The sequence below is a fragment of the Rhinopithecus roxellana genome, chromosome 13 (genome assembly GCF_007565055.1).
Source record: "Rhinopithecus roxellana isolate Shanxi Qingling chromosome 13, ASM756505v1, whole genome shotgun sequence".
NCBI classification, from domain to species: Eukaryota; Metazoa; Chordata; class Mammalia; order Primates; family Cercopithecidae; genus Rhinopithecus; species Rhinopithecus roxellana.
The window spans coordinates 24,070,476-24,093,558 of NC_044561.1; the positions used below are offsets into that span (position 1 = coordinate 24,070,476).

The following is a 23,083-nucleotide window of genomic DNA, read 5'->3' on the forward strand; positions in this document are numbered from 1 at the left end:
CTGATTGGCTGGTTACATCGTTCAGGTACTACAAAAGTGAGCAGGCAGTAAGAGAGGAATGGCTGCCACTGCAAAGAATGCTGGTGTTAACAGGCAGAGCCTGGAGTGAGTCTGGTCAGGATTTTTATACTCCTGTCTGCTCCCCTTTAAACCACTTACCTCGTTCTCACTGAGAACAGTCACGCCAAGGGTGTTTAGTACTTCAATTTCAAGTTGGCTAGACAGAGGGTCATACACCCAACAGTGACTTCTGGGAATCTAGAAGGGAAGAATGAGTTGTTTACTTCAACCCAAACATCTGTGTGCACCCATATATAAGACCAGAGGAGGAGGAGATGAAAATGAATCCAAAAATGTACCTGGCACTTTTCCAACAAAAGCAGCAAAAACGTTAGCTGGTTTCTAGCTATGATGCAGGTGGCAAAGTTCCCAATGCCGTAACACACACACTTCAAATGGCACGTTCCTGTGACCAGGGTCTCTCTTGGGATAGAATCAGGGGCCACATCTGACTCATCTGGCAATGAGTCAAGATGCAGGTTTCCAAAGATGTCCGAAAGAGACCCCACAGGGGCCTTCAGCTGTTCCAGATGTTTTGTGAGACATCTATTGATGGTTTCTGAAAGACCAGGCCCCCAAATGCAGTTAGAGGGCATATGCTCTGACCCTGTGAACCAAATCATCCGCAAAAGAAGTTCACAGATTTGGGGAGAAAGAGATCAGGGCAGTAAAAGGTTTCAATCCTTCAGAGAGAGAAGCTGCCGGCCTCATTCCCAAACATGCCTGGACATACAGTCACATTCACCACCAACTGACAGGCTGTCCCGGCCCCTGGACTCCCATGGTCCAAAACCCAAGAGCATGTTGCAAGCAGAAATTGGGTTTCACTCAAGGGCAGTTTCCATCTAAAACTATAATGTGAACTCATTCTAATTTAACAAGAGGCTCCTAGTAAATGTAGACTATGCTCTGAAATGCGTACTTTTAAGGTTGTAACAGACCAGGTGTGATGGCTCATGCCTGTAATCCTATCACTTTGGGAAGCCGAGGTGGGTGGATCGCCTGAGGTCAGGAACTGAAAGACCAGCCCGGCCAACATGGTAAAACCCCGTCTCTACTAAAAATACAAAAAATTAGTCAGGCGTACTGGCGCACGCCTGTAGTCCCAGCTACTTGGGAGGCTGAGGCAGAAGAATCGCTTGAACCAGGGAGGTGGAGATTGCAGTGAGCCAAGATCACACGGCCGCATTCCAGCCTGGGCAACAGAGGAAGACTCCATCTCAAAAAAATAAAATAAAGTTATACTCTGTTTAAGTCTTTTCATGTAGAGGCAGATTCTCTTATCTCTCCTTTTATTGTACTGGTACTGAATTTAGCAAAACAAAAAAAAGCCATGCATTCCAACAATAAGATACCAATTTTTCACTTAAACCAGCAAAGGGCCGGGCATAGTGGCTCACACCTATAATCCCAGCACCTTGGGAGGCCGAGGTGGGCAGATCACTTGAGATCAGGAGTTCAAGACCAGTCTGGCCAATATGGTGAAACCCCATCTCTACAAAAATACAAAAATTAGCCAGGGGTAGTGGCGCACACCTGGAGTCCCAGTTACTCAGGAGGCTGAGGCAGGAGGATTGTCTGAACCCAGGAGGTGGAGATTGCAGTGAGCTGAGATCACACTCCTGCTCTCCAGCCTGAGTGACACAGTGAGACTCCGTCTCAAAAGAAAAAAAAAAAAGAAAGCAAGCAGCAAAGATATCTTTAAATAAGACCCCAGGCCAGGAAAAACTGGCTCTTCAGGTCAGTTTTGATAAAATAATTGGTGAAAACTTTTTGGATAACCTGACAATAGATATCAAGTTGGTCACCACCTTTTATTTAATTCCACTTCTGGGAATATATCCTAAGAAGATCACCCTAAGTTTGGTAAAAGCTGTATGCATAAAATTGCCCATTGCAAAATTATGTATAATAACTTCAAAAGGCTGGTTGTGGTGGCTCAGGCCTATAATCCCAGTGCTTTGGGAAGCTATAGGTGGGAGGATCACTTGAGCTCAGGAGGTAGAGGCTGCAGTGAACTATGATTGCACCATTGTACTCCAGCCTGGGTGAAGAGTAAGACCCTGTCCTAAAATAATAACCGAAAACCAAAGGAAGAAAACTCAATGTCCCACAATAAAAATGTTACCTATGGTATGTCCACTCCATGCATAAATATTATGTTTCCACCCACACACTATGTTTAGGAAGAGATTATCACTGCATGAGAAAAAGGCTACATTGTAATATCACGGAAAAGGAACAGGATAAATATAAATTTCAGCAATAATAATGACAACATTTATTGCCTTGTATGCAGCAGGCAGGCGTTTAACTAAACAGCTTCAATTCCCAAAACTACAGGATATACACATTATCCCCATTTCACAGATAAAGAAACTGAGGGTCAGAATTAAGTGCCAAAAGACACACAGATATAAGTGGCGGGGTGGGGGGAGTTAGAACCCAGCAAGTTATCCCTCTGTGAAGCAAAATGTCCTCAAATGAGGACAGATTCTCTTTTCAGCCCCATAATCCCTACCCTTGGCCACGTCATACCCACCTAGTGCTGAACTCCAGAAATCAGAGATAAACAGGTCCTTTCTGTTGAGAAAAAAAAATGGCACAGTCATGTCCCATCCATTTCAGGGCTGCCCCAACAGTAACTTTCCTGATCATGACCTGAATGCATACAGAATGAGGTGCCCTGCAATGCAGGGCCCACACTTACCAAGTGATAAGAGGGGGATGTATGTTGAATATGTCCAGAGCCAGAGCACATACTGCTGGGGCTCAGAGACTGCAGGAGAGAGGATGCTGGAGGAGGTCCTTGATTCCCAGAGAGAGGTCTGGGTTTATTCTCGCTCTACAACAGAGCCTAGTATAGAATTGCAGCTCCATAAATGGTTGTTAAATGCTCAGAATTAGCCTTTCTGAGCTTTAGTTTCCTCATCTCTAAAATGGGGATAAAAATCATTCCCAACACAGAGGAGTTTAGAGGCATAAAATGGGTTAACATTCTTAGCACAGTGTCTGACACATAGCAGGTGCTCAACAAATGGTATTTGTTATTATAAATAGTTCTAAGGGGAAAGTAAAGAGACAAAACCAACTGTCTGGGCTTTCTTTATTCAAGTCAACTGGTTTGACCCAGAGCAAAACAAAGTCAACAGTGAATTAAAATGAACTGGATTTGAACTGACAAGCCACGGCCAGAGACAGTGATTATGGGTTCAGAAAGGGGTACAGAGAATTGAAAGTCGGCCCTGAGGCTGCTGCACATTTCTCACAGAGGGTAAAGGAGAGAGTTCTGATGTACGCAGGAATGTTTTATGAACTGGTAAATGCGTGCATAGATAAGTGCGTAAAATGCTGGCCCAATCTCAGAGCGATGGGATTGCACCACACCTAGGTGTTGGGAGAAGCAGGGAGCTCCTGGGGAATACTGAAGCAGTTGAGGAAATCGTGACAATGTCAAGGGATATGAAAAATGTCTTGAGTTCTCCAAGCACCAGCCACATTTACTCTTACTGGCACCCTCTGAGAGCTTAAAAAGAATCACAGGTACTTTTTATTCAGGCTGAGCCAAATGGTCAACAACTTTCTCTTCGGACGTAAACTCTGGGACATTGCTGCCTCTTGACCCTAATTCTAGTGGAGAGGAGCCCACAAAATTAATCCAATATCTGCCCTTGTGATGGCCCTTCAGATGCTGATCTTCAGTGCTAACTAAAGCTGTTATGTATCGAGCCTAAAAAGAACTGCAAATAAAGGTAATAATACTAAATAACATTAATAGGTAACATTTGTGGAGTGCTTCCTCTGCATTAGGCACTCTTTATGTACTTTCTAAGGTATGGAGCAAGGTATGTGAGAATCTGAGCTGGGATAAGCAACCAGCATAATGGAGAGCTGGAAGCACTGGTTTTTGTCACAAAGACCTGGGTGTGAAATCTGGTTCCACACATTTTCTTTGTCTCTCTGAGAATCACTGAGCTACCAGGGTCCTAGCGTGCCTGCAATGTTTAACATAAAGTGTGCAGAATGATTAAGCTAGTGTCCGACACATAGCAGTTGCCTGATGATAGCAATCCCGTGTTCGTGTTGCTTCCCTTGTGTTGCCGCCACCAATAATACCAACATCGGCATAATATTAATAGCAAACATTGGTACAGTGCTTATCACGTACCAGAAAATGGTTTCCGTTTACCAATTCATTGAATCCTCGAAACAAACCTACGTATGTACTGTTTTCATCCCCATCTCACAGATGAGAAAACTGAAGCACAGAGATTACAAATTGTCCAAGGTCACGCAACTGTAACCGTAATAACAGGGAAGGCAACCTTTAACTGAGCGCTTACTATAATCCAGATCTTTAATGAGCTCGTTACCTACGTTAAATCTTCACAATAACTCCTTAAAGGGTGTGGCTTATATCGCCATTCTACAGATGGGGAGACTGTGGCTCAGAATTGTCCACGGGCGCAAAGATTCCACCAGGGCCCACCCCGCACTCACTCAGCCTCCCAGATGCGACGAAGCACGACTCCGCTGTCAGACTCGAACTCCGCCTCGGAACTCCGGGGCGCCGCCTCCCTCAGCCGAGGCCGTCGAGCCGCCGAGCGCCTCTTCCGCGGAGCCGCCGCCTGCCAGGATTCGAGCGCGGTACCTGCGGCCGCAGCCATTGGTCCCTGACGTCAGCGGCGCGCGGCTCACTCGGCACGTCATCACCGCGCGCCGGCTCGCCAGGAGCAGGAGGAGGCGGTAGGCGGGGCGGCGCATGACCTAAGGCCTCTCTGCCGCGCGCGCAGGTACGGGGCCGGAGTCGCAGGTTCCCAGCTGCCGCCCACATTTCTGTTCCAGAGTCCCGAACCCGGAGCACTGGGATGCCTGGCTACTCCGGTGGGTGGGCGGCGCTCGGAGGCGCGGGGATAGAGAGGGGCGGGCCCCCAGTCTAGAGTGTGACCCGACCCCGCCTGATCTTTAGGCCTTCGCCCACCATTTCCCAGTCCCCTGGAGGTGGGGCCAGACACCGCACAGCCCCCGTGCTGTTACCCGTCGCTGCCTGCGCCCCGGGGGCTGTGCCCAGCAGCTTCCTGGCCCTTCTCCAGCCATTAGCGTCCGTTTTGCAGCCCTGCTGCTCCAGTGAGGCCCCTTCCCCAGGTTGTTACTATCCCATCCCAGGCTACCAGAGCCTTTTATGCTTACATTCCGACGTCTGTCCCTACGCCAGGGCCATTAGTGGTCTCTTCTGGACCTTTCAGAGGTAAGAGAGGACCTCGGTAGTGTAGGGCCCAGTCCTCTGGAAACAAGGGATGGGGAGTTTTAGGCTGCTGTCTTGGTTCCAGGAACAGAGATACCCCTTCCACAGGCACCCAAATATGCTCCACAGAGTACAAAGAGTATAGTCCTATGGAGGCCCAATCCAAAATATCTAGAGCTGAGAAGAGATAGAGATTTTACAGGCCGTCAAATATTCAAGACTTTAACAGACTGTATTTGTGTACCCATAGATTGCAGAATGGTGAGCAAGTATTTGAGACCATGTTGCTAGGGCATTAAGCTTGGAGAAAGTGACAGTAGGAATGAGACAGTAGTTTTGAAGTGACCAAGAGGTTGTCACATGGAAGAATTAGACCTTGTTTTGTGTTTTCCTGCCGAGTGTTATCCAGGGTAGCGAGTGGGAGGCAGATGTAAAATAGGGAACGCTGATTTTAGTTTGTTGGAAAGAGAAATGTAACGTCGAGAACCACGTATTTCGGGAGGATGTAAAGCAGAGACAGCCAAGATAATTTTTGGAAAAGAGTGCAGGAGAGTAGAGTAAATGATGCCAGGTTTCCTTCCGACTCTGAAATTCCATGATACACTGAACTGTCTTTCTCTCGTGGAAGTTTGAAAGCCGTTTGATAAAGTTCTTTTCATTTTTTAGAAACTTGCCCCGCTCTGGAATTCTGCATGTTCAGGTTACTTTTGGACTGTCAAGATGATAGTTCCTTAATTTGGGTTCCATTATTAACACAGCAACTGGTTTATTTGTATAGCTGTCCACACCTAGAGCATTTTCACCCTATCATTTGATTTTATCTTCTGTGAAGCTTGTGGTGTGTTTCCCTTAACTGTTCAAGAGACTAAAGCCCTTACTCTGAAGTCTCTGCAAGCCTCCCTCTTTGATTTTGAAGTATCATTGTCACCCTTACAGAAAGCTCTTTTGAAATACACCATTCGTTTAATCCTGCTGGGTCATATGCTCTCTCACGAGTTTCTGAAATATCTATTCCTTGTGTTTATTTCAGAGCCAAGGCACTGATGTTTGAACTGGAAACTTCAAAACTTTTAGTAGAATCTTCACGATGGGTTTGAGCTAGACAAGCTAGAAATTTCTTTAGAACCCCCGCTCTAGCATGCATCTCCCACGTTTGGCTTTCCTGGAGAGGAGCTTGAAGTGGTGGTTCTGTGGACAGCCACAGTGACACTCAGGAAACCAGATAAATGAATTTGACTTTTCTGCTAGGATTCTCTTTGTTATAGTTTCTCCCTGAGTTGTAAGAGGCATAGAAATATACATGAAACTGAAGAACCTGCAAAGAAGGGAAGTGGTACTTTCCATGCTGAGTGAAAGCTAACCAAGTGGCAGTGGTGACTGAAAACATTGAAACCTGCCACATCCAGATTCGCTGGATTGGGAGATAAAGGAACGGTCACAGCTGGGGAGAAAGAACTGATACTGGAAAAGAAAACCTAAATGAAGAGGTTGAGGATGACTGCAAAGTAGATGGCCACCTCCACCTCCACAGAGACAAAGTCAGCCTCGTGGTGAGTAGCAGGGCCTGCCATGGCATAGCTTTCGCTGGGCTGTTGGATAGATTTTTGGGGTTAACATAACAAAATACCACTTTCCTTGGAGCAGCTGAATCAAGCACATGAGCCATTTCTCTCCGAAGCTAACGTGTTTTAATCTTGCGAGCCTCTCCCAGTGTTTGAATGAGTCTGGCATTGCTGGAAGATTGTAGAAAAGATAAGCCACAGCCTGATCATGTAGCCAGCTTTGATGATAATGTGGGTATTGTAGTCTTCAATTTGCAGAGATGAGGTATGGTTGCAGTTGAGAATTACACCATGTGGAGAGGTTTGGCCAGATTGGGTATTGAAGGGTATTACTCAATGTCTGTCTGAAACCCGGTTCCCTTCTCAACCCTAAATGCATTAATCCTTTCCCATAATTAGGTTTAGCAAACATCAATTGTGAAGGAGATGAAGGTGAAAAGCAGGTTTAGCTAGAATTAGTAGGATTTAGTGACTGATTATTTATGTGGAAGTCAAAAAGATGGTGCAGTTCAAAATGACACTCAAGTTTTCTTTTGTGTGCCCACACAAGCAGGGATGCTTTCACCCAGAGAACGTGGGGACAGGGGAGGATGGGGTGCACATGGAGTTTCTGAGTTGCCTGTGAAACTTTTTTGAGGCTTTTTGATCTGAGCTTACTCTGCAGCCATTTATACATCCAGCCCTAGGTATTGGGAAAGTGGACAGTGCCAGAGACCAAGTTGGTGCTTTATTTATTTATTTATTTTTGAGACAGGGTCTTGCTCTGTTGTCCAGGCCAGAGTGCAGTGGTGTGATCTCAGGTCACTGTAGCCTCACACCCCAGGCTCAAGTGATCCTCCTGCCTCAGCGTACCAAATAACTGGGACCACAGGTTCACCCCACCATGCCTGGCTAATTTTGTCTATTTTTTTGTGGAGATGGGGTTTCACCGTGTTGTCCAGGCTAATCTCAAACTCCTGAGCTCAAGCAATCCTCCTGCCTAGGCCTCTCAAAGTGCTGGGATTGTAGGTGTGAGCCACTGTGCCCAGCCAAGTTGGTGCTTTTTCATCAGGAAGGCAAGGTGGGAGCCATGGAGGGAGGCCTCAGAGAGGGTGTAGATCCAGGGGAGAAGAGAGCAGATGACAGATTGGTCCCATTGCTGCTTTATGTTATAGTCTCATAAATGTGTTCTCAGAAACTTAGAAGTAAAACAGGTCCAGCCAGGCATGGTGGCTCACACGTGTAATTCCAGCACTTTGGGAGGCCAAGGCAGGATTGTTTGAGTCCAGGAATTTGACACCAGCCTGGGCAATATAGTGAGACTCATTTCTACAAAAATTTTTTTAAAAAGTAGCTGAGCATGGTGGCACACTCCTGTAGTCCCAGCTACTTGGGAGGCTGAGGCGGTAGGATGGCTTGAGCCTGGGAGGTTGAGCACTGAACCGCAATTGCACCACTGCACTCCAGCTTACAGGGCTACAAAGTGAGACCCTGTAAAAACAAAACAAAATTGAGGCCCAGCCTTTGAAGTGTTTGTTTTATGGTCTTAAAGAGGTAATTAGATAATAACATTAAGTAATATAGTTATACTGCAGTGTAGTCTATAAGAGTCTTTGAGGAAGAACAGAGGGTCATGGAAATTCAGGAAGAAAGAGGTTATCTCTGGGCCGAGGGAATCAGGAGACGGTTAATGAGGAAGTGTGCTTGAGTGATACTTGGTGAGGTTTGGCATGGTAGAGAGGAGTTCAGAGTTTCTCTGTAAATTCTCACAGGCCTCGTTTTTTCCCTGTTACGGACTTACGGACTCACTGTCCTGCATTGAAACTGCGTGTTTGCTCAGCAACCGCGGAGCTCACTGTGGGCCCTCAGTCAGTGTTTAAGTGAATGCATGAATTCCTGGTAGAAGGGCTGTTCTGGAAATCTTTATGCTCAGCACTTACGAGGAGTGCATCTAATATATCCTTAACTTCTTTTGTTATCAGAGCCTTAAAAGACAGTGTATCAGACCATGTGGTTGTATAGTTAAGGTTCAGTGTTTCAAATAAGAGCAGTCATTGTGGGCGCCTCATTTTTTTTCTAGCTACTTATGTCTTCTTTGGCAGATGGTCTAACGGCTGGATAGAGGCATATTTTTAGTTTGAATTTCCTGCGCTTACAGAACGTTTTTATCTAATTTGTAGCTACTGGGGTTGTTTCTTCTCTGGGGCCACCTGAAGTCTTTCAAACACAGTAATGAGCCCTCCTCGGGCTGGGAAATAGGAAGCTATGTTTTAAATGCCGTGATCACTGGATGAAAGGAAACATGGCTCCATTCTGTTCTCTTGCCAGGTGGAATTATTTTTTTCTTTATGACGGTTCCAAGGTAAAGGAAGAAGGCGATCCAACAAGAGCTGGCATTTGTTATTTTTATCCTTCCCAGGTAAGCCACACAGCATTTTATTGTTCGGTGGGGATCCCAGTGCCTCCAAGTGATAACTTTTCAGAAGTATAGGGTTTACATTGGGACAGTTGGGCTAATCCAGACAATGACATTTCTACTGTCTTATTCTTAGTTGTACTATTTCTTGTGGTTCTGGTCTTAAAATTTCCAGGCAGCTCAGCACTTTCATTGTCTTTAGCTTTCTATTTCCATCGTGATTTTTGTCTGCCTCCCTCTACCCCCAATTTTTTGATCAGCTCAGTTTTTAAACGTTAGTATTCAGCTGGGCACGGTGGCATATGCCTGCAATTCCAGCTCGTTGGAAGGCTGAGGCGGGTGGATCACCTGAGGTCAGGAGTTCGAGACCAGCCTGGCCAGCATGGTGAAACCCTGTCTCTACTAAAAATCCAAAAATTAGCCGGGCGTGGTGGCATACTCCTGTAATCCCAACCACTTGGGAGGCTGAGGCACGAGAATCACTTGAATCCGGGAGGCAGAGGTTGGAGTGAGCAGAGACCGCACCATTGCACTCCAGCCTGGGCGACAAGAGTGAAACTCCATCTCAAAAAAAAAAAAACAAGTTTGTATTCAAACATATACAAAAACAGAGAGGCAAGTATCATGAACCCTCATGTGCCATTAGTAACTTCAACAATTATCAGTACTTTGCCTTTTTTTTTTTTTTTTTTTTTTTTTAAGACGAGTCTTACTCTGTTGCCCAGGCTGGAGTGCAGTGGCACGATCTCGGCTCACTGCATGCTCTACGTCCCGGGTTCACGCCATTCTCCTGCCTCAGCCTTCTGAGTAGCTGGGACTATAGGCGCCCGACAACACACCTGGCTAATTTTTGAATTTTTAGTAGAAACGGGATTTCACCATGTTAGCCAGGATGGTCTCAATCTCCTGACCTCATGATCCACCCGCCTCGGCCTCCCAAAGTGCTGGGATTACAGGCGTGAGCCATCGTGCTCGGTAATACTTTGCCCATTTTATATGACATATCTTAACCTCCTCTTCTCTCTCTTTTTTTTTTTCCTGGAGTAAATTCAAGGTGTTGCATTATCTCACCAGTATCAAGCAACATCTCTAACTAAAAAGGACATTATTTTAAACATTACCACACCTAACAAAAGTTACAGTAATTAGTAACAGTAATTCCTTCATACTACCTGATACCCAGACTATATTCAAATTTTGCCTAATATATTGTCTTGGATGTTACTTACTCTGCTCTTTCTTCCTTCCATCCACGTATTCTTCCATCCTTCCATCTTTCTCTTTTTCCTAATAAGGATCCAAACAGCATCCACATATTCTATTTGGTTATTTTGTATTTTAAGTCCTTTTAATAACAGTCCTCACCCAGCCACTCATCTTTTCCCCCCTCTTCCATGCCATTGAATTATTGAAGAAACCAGGTCATATGTGTAGTAGAGTGTTAGAATGTCCCACACTCTAGATTTGGCTGCTTTGTTTCTCATGGTGGTGTCATTTAATGTCTCCTATCCACTGTATTTCCTTTACATTAGTAGTAAGATCTAGAGCCTTGGTTAGATTCAAGCTCAGTTTTCTAGGTAAGAATTCTTCCTGGGTGCTGTCTACATTTCCTGTGCAGCCCATACTGTCTGGCTGTCCTGTGCGTTAGTTAAGACTAAGGTTGATTAGGAGATTCTGTATTTTCCCTCCTGTGACCATGCTCTGACATAGATAGTTGGGGTTAATCTGGGTCACTCTGGCCACTCTGTGTGGGAGATTTGAGTAGGAGTGAAAGGCTCATGCTTCTGCTAAGCATATGCCTATAATCCTAGCAACAGAAATGCAGTTCTGTGCAGTCATCTCATGTGTTCCTGCTCGGTGTTCTCTTAGAGTTAAGTCATCTCGGGCAGGGGTTGGCAAACTTTGTAAAGGGCCAGACAGTAAATATTTTAGGCTTTGCAAGGCACATAAGGTCTCAATCACATATTCTTCTTTGTTGTAACCTTTAAAAAGTTTAAGAACCATTCTTAGCTTATGGGCCATAGGAAAACAGGCAACAGACTGGATTTGGCTTGCAAACTTCAGTATGCTGTAAGAAATGATGCAAGAGTTCAAGAATTTCAGCTTCCTATCTGGAATGTGCTCCTTTCCCACAGACCCTGCTTGACCAACAGGAGTTGCTTTGTGGACAGATTGCTGGAGTTGTCCGCTGTGTTTCTGACATTTCTGACTCTCCTCCTACTCTTGTTCGTCTGAGAAAACTGAAGTTTGCCGTAAAAGTTGATGGAGATTACCTTTGGGTAAGTTGAATAGGCAGAATCAGTGCTGAAGTGTTGCAATGATAAGTTTAGGAAGTTACGCTGTTTCTGAGTCTTGAATTTAGAATTATGCCCCCAACCACCGCATCCATGTACTGTGTTTAGTAATCACCCTCGCTTCCTGTGGTACTCTCTGCATCTGCCCATCATTGTTGAGTGCTCTCCAAAACATTTCTAACATATCCTGCAATGCACATGGCTGGTTTCTCCTTTCCTTTCAAACACTTAGGCCAACTTGTGGAAATTCTGTTTACTCTGTGTTGTAAATTGAATTTTTATCATCATCTTTTCTTCTCCATACTCTCTACACTTACTGGGTAAGTGACCCAGAAAAAACACTGATAGATATGTGTTAGGTTTCAGAGAACCCATTTAAAAAAATAAAAGAGAGTATTGCTTGAGTCTAGGAGTTCGGTATCAGCCTAAGCAACATAGTAAGACCCTACTTTACCAAAAAAATTAAAAAATTAACCAGGTGTGGTGGCTCATGCCTGTGGTCTTAGCTACTCAGGAGGCTGAAGAGAGGATTGCTTGAGCTTAGGAGTTTCAGGCTGCAGTGAGCCATGATTGCCACTGCACTCTAGCCTAGGCAACAGAGTGAGACCCTGTCTTAAAATAAATAAATAAATAAAAATCATTCCTTTACATTTTAATAGTAGCATATAATCTAAAGTGCTGTTTCTCATGGCTACATTTATTTTAAGGCTTCCTGAGGTAAAGGGATGCTTAAGTGTGGGATGCTGTATTCAACTTTGTAGGTATTCTTTCCAGCATTTTATTATGAAAATTTTTTAACATACCGAACAGTTGAATTTTACAGTGAATACTCATATACCTCCTTAATTCTACAATTAGCATTTTATTATAGTTGTTTTATTACCTATCTATTCATTCCTTTACCCTCCCATTAATTCAAATTATTTTTATTTTATATTGTTGAGACAGGGTCTCAATCTGTTGCCCAGGCTGGAGTGCTGAGATGTGACCTTGGTTTACTGCAACCTCCGCCTCCCAGACTCAAAACGATCCTCCCACATCAGCCTTCTGAGTTGCTAGGACCACAGGCATGCACCACCATGCCCAGCTAATTTTTAAAATTTTTTCTAGAGGCAGGGTTTCACCATGTTGCCCAAGCTGGTCTTGAACTCCTGAGCTCAAGGAATCCTCCCACCTTGGCCTCCCAAAGTGCTGGAATTACAGGCGCAAGACACTGTAACCCAGCCCCAAATTATTTTGTTACAGTTTTCAAAGTAAGTTGCACACGTTAGTGTACTCTCCATGCAGATACTCTATCATGCATATCATCAACTAAAAAATAGTGTTTGGGGCCGAGCACTATGGCTCACACCTGTAATCCCAGCACTTTGGGAGGCTGAGGCGGGCGGATCACCTGAGGTCAGGAGTTCAAGACCAACTTGAACAACATGGAGAAACCCTGTCTCTACTAAAAATACAAAATTAGCCAGGCATGGTGGCACATGCCTGTAATCCCAGCTACTCAGGAGGCTGAGGCAGGAGACTCTCTTGAACCTGGGAGGCAGAGGCTGCAGTGAGCCGTGATTGCACCACTGCACTCTAGCCTGGGCAACAGGAGTGAAACTCCATTTCAAAAAAAAAAAAAAAAATTTAATGTTTGTTTGTGGTTACATGCTTTACAGGCATCTGTCTTGCCACTTAACATTTGTGAAATTAGTTCATGTTGTTGCATCTATCAGTGTTCATTCCATTTTATTAAACAGTATTCTGTTGTCTGAATAGATCACAATCTAGTCTTCTTTTGATGGACATCTGAACTGTGTCCTATTGGGGACATTAAGGATAAGGCTTCTAGGAGCATTCCTATACAAGTATTTTGGTGAACACATGTTTTCATTTCTCCTGGGTGAATATCCAGTCCTGGAATTGCTGGGTCATAGAGTAGGTGTATGTTGGATTTTATAGGAAACTGTTAGACCTTTTCCTTTAGTGGTTGTACCATTTTACATTCCTACCAACAATGTTTGAGAATTCCAGTTACTCCACATCCTCGTCAGCATTGAGATTGACAGTCTGTTCATCTTAGCCATTCTGCTGCATGTGCAGTGGTATGTTATTGTGGTTTTAATCTTCACTTCCCTAATGATACTGAGGCCTTTTCATGTGCTTAATGACCACTTGAATATCTTCCTTTGCGAAGTGTCCAAAGCCCTGCCCATTTTTTAAATTGGGTTTTATTTTTTTAATTGTATTTCTTTTTATATCTTAGATACCAGTTCTTTGTCAGATACATCTTTTTAAAATAATTTCTCCCAGTTTGTGGCATGCCTGTTAATTTTCTTGATGTCTTTTGATGAGCAGAAATTTTTCATTTTAATGAAGTCTAACTTATCAATTTTATCTTTTTATGGTTATTGCTTTCTGTGTCCTGCCTGAAAAAAACCACTGCCTATTCCATTGGAGGAGATAGTCTCCCTTTTTTATTTTTGTAAGAATTTTATAGTTTTAGCTTTTAAATTTAGATCTGTAATCCACTTTGGGTTAATATTTGTGAATAGTGTGAGTAGAGGTCAAGGATCTTTTTTTTTTTTTTTTTTTTTTTCCACCTGGATGACCAGTTCTTCCAGCATCATTGTTGAAAACATTTTCCTTTCCCTGTTGGATTTCCCTTTGGTTCCTTTACCAGAGATCAGATGACCATTTAAGTGTGGGTCCATTTCTGGACTCTCTTTGGCTTTTCCACAGATCTGTTTGAAGATTATGTGTGAGTACCACATTGTCTTGACTTCTGTAGCTTTATAGTAAGTCTTGATACCAGATAGTATAAGTCCTCCAACCTTATTCTTTTCTCAAGATAGCTTTGGATGGATATTTCAGGTTCTTTGTGTTTTCGTTGTATAATCAGTTTATCGGTTTCTGAAGAAAAGCTGGTGGGATTATGATTGGAATTGCATTCGGTCTGTTTATCAATTGGAAGAATTGAACACTTCTTACATGCCAGACTGTTGTAAGGTCTTGGATTACATCTGGGAAGAAAGCAAAGATCCTTGTGCTACTGTAGCTTACATTCAGAGGGAATTTTTGTTTATTTGTTTTCTGTCAGGGTTTATTAGTTTAAATATCTGATGATTCCCTTAGGACAGATTCCTAGAGGTAGATTTATTACATCAAGTAATAGGAACTTTTTCAGACTCTTTAAACGTATGACCAGATTACTTTCTAACTCAGCAAGCACTTTTTTTTTTTTTTTTTTTTTTTGAGACGGAGTCTTCTCTGTTGCCAGGCTGTGCAGTGGTGCCATCTCAGCTCACTGCAACCTTCGCCTCCCAGGTTCAAGCGATTCTTCTGCCTCAGCCTCCCGAGTAGCTGGGTCTACAGGCGCACACCACCACGCCCAGTATTTTTAGTAGAGACGGGGTTTCACCATGTTGGCCAGGATAGTCTCGATCTCTTGACCTTGTGATCCACCGGCCTCAACCTCCCAAAGTACTAGGATTACAGGCATGAGCCACTACACCTGGCCAAGTATTTATCTCCTATAGAACTAACCACTACGCTCAGCATTTTGGAGATCTAGAGCTGGGAAGATTGCAGTCAGTTCTTGCTCTTAAAGCACTCCATCCAGCTGGAGAGACATGATGGCCATTCATGAAGGAGTTTGAGTCCTGTCCATTGTTTGTAATGGAATCCAGATTAAACATCCACTGTCCAAATAACAGTCCTAACAATGCAAGGGTCAGAAGAAAGGTCAGCATTATTGGCTCGAGTTAATAGAACAGACCTCATGGAGATACTGAAATCTGGTGGGCACTGAAGGTTATGAGTAAGTTCTGGGGAAATGAACAATAAGGAAGAGGACATTTGAGATTGGGCAACATGAATTGAGGTACAGAACTTACTTGTCTGTGGAGATTAACTTGGCCAGAATGGAGGGTGTGGACTCGGATAATAGAAGATCGATTTCAATGGGCCAGTGAAGTCAGGTAATTGAGAGCCCTGGATGCCAGGATTCTGGGCTTGGACTCAAAGAGAAGGAAAATGCTTGTCTTCTGGTTTCTCTCTTTACAGGTGCTGGGCTGTGCTGTGGAGCTCCCTGATGTCAGCTGCAAGAGGTTTCTGGATCAGCTAATTGGATTCTTTAATTTTTACAATGGACCTGTTTCCCTAGCTTATGAGGTATGACTATGGGGTTGAGGAGTCTTATATTGGGTCTCTTTATAAAAACCGATATTGCCAGAATGCAGCACTTACTCTGGGGTCTGTTATACTTCCTATAAACACATTGTGTCCGGGGACAAGATCAGGGGCTCTCGGAGCCCCGTCATATGCCTTTGGGCCTAGTGGAATAGGTCACATTTATTCCAAATGTTTATCCCCTTCTCCTCTCTGGGATGTTTAGAAAGCACAGGCCTTGCTTGCCACCCCCACCTGGCAGGTGGATCCGTGATTGGGTAGGTTTAAAACAGGTCCTCCCTTCTGGTCAGTTTCCTGTGTGAGGAACAATTTTTGAGGTAGCTGGGACTCTGGCCAAAGAGTCTGTCCCTCAAAATCTCAGATATTGACCTGAGGCTCTTTCTGTTTTAGAACTGTTCTCAGGAGGAACTGAGCACGGAGTGGGACAGCTTCATCGAACAAATTCTGAAAAACACCAGTGATCTGCATAAGATTTTCAATTCCCTCTGGAACTTGGACCAAACTAAAGTAACATTTTCATCCTTATTCATTTTATATGTAAGATTAGGACTTCTGGATACTTTTTAATATTCCCGAAGTGAACTGTATCTGGAAAAGTGAGTAGATTGTCACTTCTCAGGCAGGGCCATGACAAGGCATGTCACCTCTCAGCCTCATTTCCCTTTTCCAGAGAATGGTGTCAGCATACCTGCCTTCTAGAACTGTTTTGATGGTCAAGTGAAGCCGTACCTCAAATGACACCAAGTAAATGCTCAGTAAAGGGAATTACTGTTTTGTTCATGCCTCAGAAGTGTTGAACTCAGTAATCTGAAGGCCTTCTCTCTTGATATTCTTACCATATGATCTAGTTATTCCCAGCATCAAAAATGCCCAGCATGAACATTACAAACACACGGTTGCTGTCTTTTAGAGACAGTGGTTGGGAACTGTTTTTGTATCTCTGAGCCACTCCATGTGCAGTTAACACTCAGTGAAACCGAGGCTGCTTGTGTGGCTGGCCTGACCACCTGTGCTGCCCCATTAAGAGGCAGCTACCTGGGCCCTGACTCACAACCCTGTCCTGTGTCTCACTGCAGTAGTAAATAGTGTCCCTGTAGCAGGGGTGTGGCGCTGTGATTCAGCCTTCACAGAGCATGACTCCACCAGACATGGGGAAGGGTTTTCCCTGCTCCAGTCTGGAAAACTTCCTGCAGCTGGCCCCAAAACTTTATAGAATGGCTGACTGGGACAGAGCACAGTCTTGAGGCTATGAGGAATACATTTCTTAATGTGTCAGCAGCTCTGGAGGCTCCATTAACACTAGTTCTAACAGCTGGTGGATACTTGCTGGTTCTAGCTGGCAGGTGGAAGTCTGAGGAGGCTGCTGGCTGTTGCTGGCTCTTCCTGCCCAGGTCCAGATGCTTTTCTTGTATTTTTAGGGACTTCTAGGCCACTGACTCCATACAAGGAATGTGGAACTGAGGCATATTTCCCCGAGTGAAAGAGCATGATGTTTTCATTTTTTGTGATGGAATAGAGTCATGGAACCTGGTCAGACATCAGGCCACCTGTATCACCATGGGGATTGTGCTTCAGAAGGAAGGTGGAGGATAGGGTAGGTGGGTTTCGCCTGGTACCATGACGTGTATTTATAGGATACACCCTCCTCTTCTGCTGCCATCAGGTCTTAGCATTGTCAGTGTAGATAGGGTCTCCCAGGCCATCTACTCTGACCCCTTTGGCAGTTTGGTGGGCATCTTGCTCTTTCTGTGTGTTTGTGCCCACCAGTACATATATGCCTATATTGATTTTGTTTATTTTTGCTATCTCCTTAAATAGGATCACATGGTTTCTTAGTGCATATAGTACATATGCCATATTTGCTGTACCTTCTAGCTTCTGTACAGGCCTCCTTGTTCTAAGAATTTGGCATTTAGTGGTGTCAGCCATTCCGGGTATAGAGAGGTAGAATAGTCCCAAGCCATGGCACAGGTTTTACTGTGTGATGCATTCTCCTTTTCCAGGCTTTGAGCTACACCCTGTCCAGCTGTTCTGTACAACCCTTTCCCCTTTTCTCCCTTCCTGATTGTGAGCATGCTGATGGGTGGGCATGATGCCTCTTGCCCTGCACAGGTGGAGCCCCTGTTGTTGCTGAAGGCAGCCCGCATTCTGCAGACCTGCCAGCGCTCGCCTCACATTCTCGCTGGCTGCATCCTCTATAAAGGACTGTGAGTAACTCCAGACCCCTCTCCTCCAGCCCCATTCCCCTGCTGCACAACTGACCATCAACCACCTCCAGATCATGATGGGGAGCTCAGTCTCTGGCCAGTTCTAAATGGGCTAGTTTTGTCTAATATCAGGTAGTTTAGAAAGACAGGTGTGTACCGGTCTTTGAGCAAAGCTGAGAAATTGGAAATAGTTGTGTTCGGAAAAGAGTTAAGAATATACAAGGAATCCCTATAATTCTCAGTATAGGGCATGCTGGAATAGTTGTCAGTCTGCAAAATGCTGATGCAGAGTCTCCAGCTTTGCCAGCAGCCAGCACTGTAAGTCAAGAGACATGGAAGGAGCCTGCTGTGGCCCTCCTCCTCCTGCGGCCCTCCTCCTGCTGCCCTCCTCCTGCTGCCCAGAGGCCCTGGTGTGCTTACCTCGGCTCAGCTCTGCAAAGCAGCCTTACAGGCCCTTATGCAGCTGCCTTTCAGCCTCTTGGCTGGGCCTGTGTCTTGGTTGGCCTCTGAGAATTCACTGCACTTCTTCATGTAATTGGAAGGCCTCTTCGTGAGTCTGAGTGCCCAGAGCCACTCTAGGTCATCTAAGGCCTCTCTCCTCATGGAGGGTTTGTTCTCACAGCCCAGGGCAGGCAGGGCCATTGTGCTGTGCCCCAGATTCTTCTTTTGCCAGCCATGTGGCCTTGGGCGAGTTGCTTAGCCTCAATTTTCTCTTCTGGGAAATAGACATCCCTTGTGAAGAATGAAGTAAGATGACAGATGCGGAAGAACCGAGCATAGACCCTGGTGCGCTTTGCACTCTTCTTCCTTGCTCTGGTTCTTATCATGATGGTTCTGAAGCAGCTGTAGGACTTCCAAGTTCGTCAGCGACATACCCACCAAAGAGAGTACTTTTTCCCCTTTTCTCATTTTGCGTTTCTTAAATATATATATTTGTCTTTTCCTTTTTGTAGGGACAAGGTCTTGCTGTGTTGCCCAGGCTGGTCTCAAACACCTGGCTTCAAGCGATCCTCAGCTTCCCAAAGTGCTTGGATTATCGGCATGAGCCACTGCACCCAGCCTGTATTTAAATTATATAGCTAATATAGGAATACATTTTCACTGTAAACAAATCAATCAATAGAGGAACACACAGAGCACAATTTAAAACCCCCCTTTTTTCTTCCTGTTTTTTTTTTTTTGTTTGTTTGTTTGTTTTTGAGACACAGTTTTGCTCTGTTGCCCAGGCTGTAGTGCAGTGGCATAAACACAGCTTACTACAGCCTCAACTTCTTGGACTCAAGTGATCCTCCCACCTCAGCCTGGGACAGCAAGCACATGCTACCACACCTGGTTAATTTTTTTTACTTTTTTTTTTTTTTTTGTAGAGATGGGGTCTCACTATGTTGCTTGTGGAGGTCTCAAACTCCTAAGCTTAAGTTATTCTCTGACCTCAGCCTCCCAAAGTGCTGTGATTACAGGAGTAAGCCACTGTGCCCAGCCTCTCCCTCACTCTTAACCTGTCCTCATCATTGGCAGTTTGGTGGGGATCTTGCTCTTTCTGTGTGTTTGTGCCCACCAGTACATGTCTGCATATGTTGATTTTGTTTATTTTTGCTGTCTCCTTAAATAGGATCACATGGTTTCTCAATGCATATAGTGAGGATTTATTTACCAGTTCATATGGGTCCACCTCATTCTTATGAGGGCTGCACACTCTTTGGGACTCTGGCTGTGTTGTGCTTTACTCTCTTGTTGATGAACATTTTGTTGGTTTACTCATTTTTTAATTGTTTTTACCATTCTCCGTGTAATGAATATTCTTATGCATACATCTTGGTACAAGCTGAGTCAAAGTGTTTGGATATTTTAAATGTTGGCAGGAACTACCAGAGTGCCCTCTGTAAGGGTTTTACCATTTGAAACTCCCACCAGCCAGGTCCCCAAGATCCTTGTCAACACAGGCTGTTAGGCACCTTTAAAATTCAGTGTTTTGGTGTATTTCTTCTCATGGTGTTCTTGTTCTGTGTGTGGCCTCCTAGGATCGTCAGCACTCAGCTCCCGCCCTCCCTCACTGCCAAGGTTCTGCTTCACCGAACAGCACCTCAGGAGCAGGTATTGTAAAGTCCACCCACCTGACTGGATGGCATCCCCCAGAGCACCGGTCACTGAGCCTGAGGCTGGAGGGATCAGGAGCAGAGAGCAGTTGTTTCTCTCGGGCTTGTCAGGACCCCGAGCCCTCCTCAATAATGAAGCCATTGGCAAGGCTGAAAGAAAATGTTTTCTTCCACAAGCTAGGCTTGGATAGTTTTTTTTCCTTCAAACCAAGTAAACCTGTGAGAATTCCACTTTCCATTAGAATTTGATATCTCTTTATGTCAGGGAGATGTTAAGACTTTTCAGAGACAGACTGTAAAGGGTGTGTCTTTAGAAAGATTTAGGGGGCCAGGCACAGTGGCTCACGCCTATAATCCCAGAAGATCACTTGAGGTCAGGAGTTCAAGACTAGCCTGGCCAACATGATGAAACCTCGTCTCTATTTAAAATACAAAAGTTAGCTGGGTGTGGTGGTACACACCTGTAATCCCAGCTACTCGGGAGGCTGAGGCAGGAGAGTGGCTTGAACCTGGCAGGCGGAGGTTGAGGTAAGCCAAGATCGCACCACTGCACTCCAGCCTGGGTAGCAAGAGGGAGACTCTGTCTCAAAAAATAAAAATAAAAATAAAAAAAAAAGGAAAACAGACTCTTCTAAAATACTTCCATTTTATATTTATTTAATTGTTTTTATATTGAAAAAAAAAGTCATGCATGCTCATTGAGAATAAAATTGCCCATCATTGAACTGTACGGGGATAACCACTGCCAGCATCTGGCATATTTCCTTCCAGTCCTTTTTTTCTTTTGTGTATGAAGCTGTGGTTTCCAGTGTATCATGAGACTCTTTTTACACTTATTAGATGAGCAGGCCTGTGAAATGCTGGTGGGGCTCTAGTCAGCCTCCTCATCCACTGTTGCTGTAGGTGTCAATTTGAGCAGCCTTGCTGGGAAACATTTTGATAATGAGAACGTTAAGGATGCCCTTTATTGTTTCCTAATAATTTGACTTCTAGGAATATATCTGAAGGAAATAATGTAACTGCTGAAAAAAATTTATACTCAAAACTTGATCACGACAAGCTTTATGAAAGTGAAAAATCAGACAAAACTTGAATGCTTAAGGTAGGAGTTGGCAAACTATGGCCTGTGGGCCACCTGCCTACAGATGAAGTTTTATTTTGGCTGCTTTTGAGCTATAATAGCAGAGTTGAGTAGGTGGGACAGAGCCCATATGCCCTGCAAAGCCAAAAATATTTACTGTGTTGTCTTTTACACAGAAAGTTTACTAATTACTGGTCTAAGGTAGGTAAATGATTAATTGACTCATATCACTTAAACCTTCATAACATTTTAATCAGCCACTTAAAATGGCCAAAGATGTTTTAATGGCAGGAATTGCATGTTACTGTTTTAAGCAGAAATATGGAATTTTATATATTGTGGTCTCAAAAGTATAAAAAATGCATAGGCTTAAGGGAAAAATACCCAATATTAATAGTACTAGCTTGGGGGTGAGGGATTATGTGTAATTTTTTTTTTTTTTTTTTTGAGGCGGAGTCTTGCTCTGTCACCCAGGCTGGAGTGCAGTGGCCGGATCTCAGCTCACTGCAAGCTCCGCCTCCCGGGTTCCCGCCATTCTCCTGCCTCAGCCTCCCAAGTAGCTGGGACTACAGGCGCCCGTCACCTCGCCTGGCTAGTTTTTTGTATTTTTAGTAGAGACGGGGTTTCACTGTGTTCGCCAGGATGGTCTCGATCTCCTGACCTTGTGATCCGCCCGTCTCGGCCTCCCAAAGTGCTGGGATTACAGGTGTAATTGTTTTTTTGTTTCAACACTTTGTCTAGAGTGAACTGAGGTTAGGCTTAGTAATCTAAAGCATGATTTTTTAAAAACATGAGAAAAGGAACACCATATGATTCTAAGATTGAAAGTCATTTTGGCTAGAAGAGCAGTTCTTGTTTGGTTTGGTTTGATTTTGGTGGGTTCTTTTGGAACCCTCAGATTGAGATGAGAGATGTTTTCATTTTTGAGAAAATCATCAGGTTTCAGGCCTTGATTGTGAACCAGAACAAACGAGAGATCTGGTATAGCATTTTGTTTAGGTCACGTCCTTTATAGTGAGAGTCACAGTACTTTGACGTTTTTATTATAATGGAATTTATGTGAATTCTACATTGGGGCTGTGGCAGATGTGACCATATTCTAGAATGAGTTGCCCAGAGGTGTGAAAGAGAACACGAATCTTCGATTTGATTCCCAGAAGGGAGAGTCTGAGAAAAGCAGAACGTAGAGTGTGACGTGAGTTTGGGTGTAGCTGCTGCCTTGAAGCCTGTGGGGGCCTAGGTTCTTGCTTCATCCCAGCCATAGTGGGAGCCAGCAGGTTGGGGGAGCTTCTGTTCCATCTGCTTGGCTCTTAGCATGTGGTTGGGACAAGCTTTCTGGGCCTGGCTAAGTTTTATGAACAGATGGCACAGCAAATTCCTGATGGTTAGGTCAAGAGGAGAATGTGGTGCCCAGCGCCAACTTCTGTGTGTATTTGTTTTCAGAGACTCCGTATGGGAGGGCATGCCCCGCAGGAACATGGTAAGTAGTGAGGCACATGGTTGCCTCTTGAGAACGGAGGTCTTTTATGCTACCTGTCCCTGTACAAGTTATGTGATGGGCCGAGCCATCCGCATGTTTGTTTCCTCTGCTCATAAGATTAGGAAAATGGTTGTAACAGAGCTTCAAGAATCGAGTTACCCACCAGAACCGGAACCCTAACAGTAAAGCTATGATTTTAGGCATGCCTGTCAAATTCCTGCTTTCAGACCCTCCTTAACTTCATATTGTGAGACTGCTCGGTCCAGTGCCAGGGGATTGTGGTTGGGAGAGGGTAAAGATAAACAGCGACTGACAGAAAGACCTTTTGCAGGATATGGAGGCATCCTCAGGAGAGTTACTTCAATTTATTCTGAAGCCTAAGTTGGAGCAGATCCCTTTCTTAGCTTATATTTTATTTTAAAAGTGCTTTTCAACCTTTCCCTCCTGAACATCTTCCTTCTCCAAAGCTGGGAGTCATGTTGCCTGCAGG

At 44.4% G+C, this 23,083-nt stretch overlaps 2 protein-coding genes across 6 annotated transcripts in view; one reads left to right on the top strand and one right to left on the bottom strand.

Annotated features, from left to right (window-relative positions):
- SRRD (SRR1 domain containing) overlaps window positions 1-4,735 on the bottom strand; it is an 8,013-nt gene extending 3,278 nt beyond the window's left edge. Inside the window, exons 1-4 of the mRNA XM_010375582.1 lie at window positions 4,561-4,735; window positions 2,603-2,643; window positions 360-619; window positions 160-258 (exon numbers count right to left, since the gene is read on the bottom strand). Of these exons, the coding sequence (XP_010373884.1) occupies window positions 160-258; window positions 360-619; window positions 2,603-2,643; window positions 4,561-4,727 (567 nt within the window). The 5' untranslated portion in view covers window positions 4,728-4,735. The remainder of the gene's footprint in view (window positions 1-159; window positions 259-359; window positions 620-2,602; window positions 2,644-4,560) is intronic.
- A 20-nt stretch (window positions 4,736-4,755) lies between these two features.
- The window catches only part of HPS4 (HPS4 biogenesis of lysosomal organelles complex 3 subunit 2), a 31,165-nt gene continuing 12,837 nt past the window's right edge, over window positions 4,756-23,083 (top strand). For 2 of the 5 annotated variants that reach the window (XM_030915848.1, XM_030915850.1), the window contains exons 1-9: window positions 4,756-4,853; window positions 6,336-6,855; window positions 9,175-9,265; window positions 11,398-11,541; window positions 15,604-15,711; window positions 16,120-16,236; window positions 17,842-17,936; window positions 19,958-20,030; window positions 22,557-22,593. In XM_030915848.1, coding sequence (XP_030771708.1) covers window positions 6,815-6,855; window positions 9,175-9,265; window positions 11,398-11,541; window positions 15,604-15,711; window positions 16,120-16,236; window positions 17,842-17,936; window positions 19,958-20,030; window positions 22,557-22,593 — 706 coding nt within the window. In that variant the 5' untranslated portion in view covers window positions 4,756-4,853; window positions 6,336-6,814. Of the gene's footprint in view, window positions 4,945-5,286; window positions 5,309-6,335; window positions 6,856-9,174; window positions 9,266-11,397; window positions 11,542-15,603; window positions 15,712-16,119; window positions 16,237-17,841; window positions 17,937-19,957; window positions 20,031-22,556; window positions 22,594-23,083 lie in introns of those variants that run through there. The other 3 variants (XM_010375585.2, XM_010375586.2, XM_030915849.1) reach the window with 3 other exon arrangements.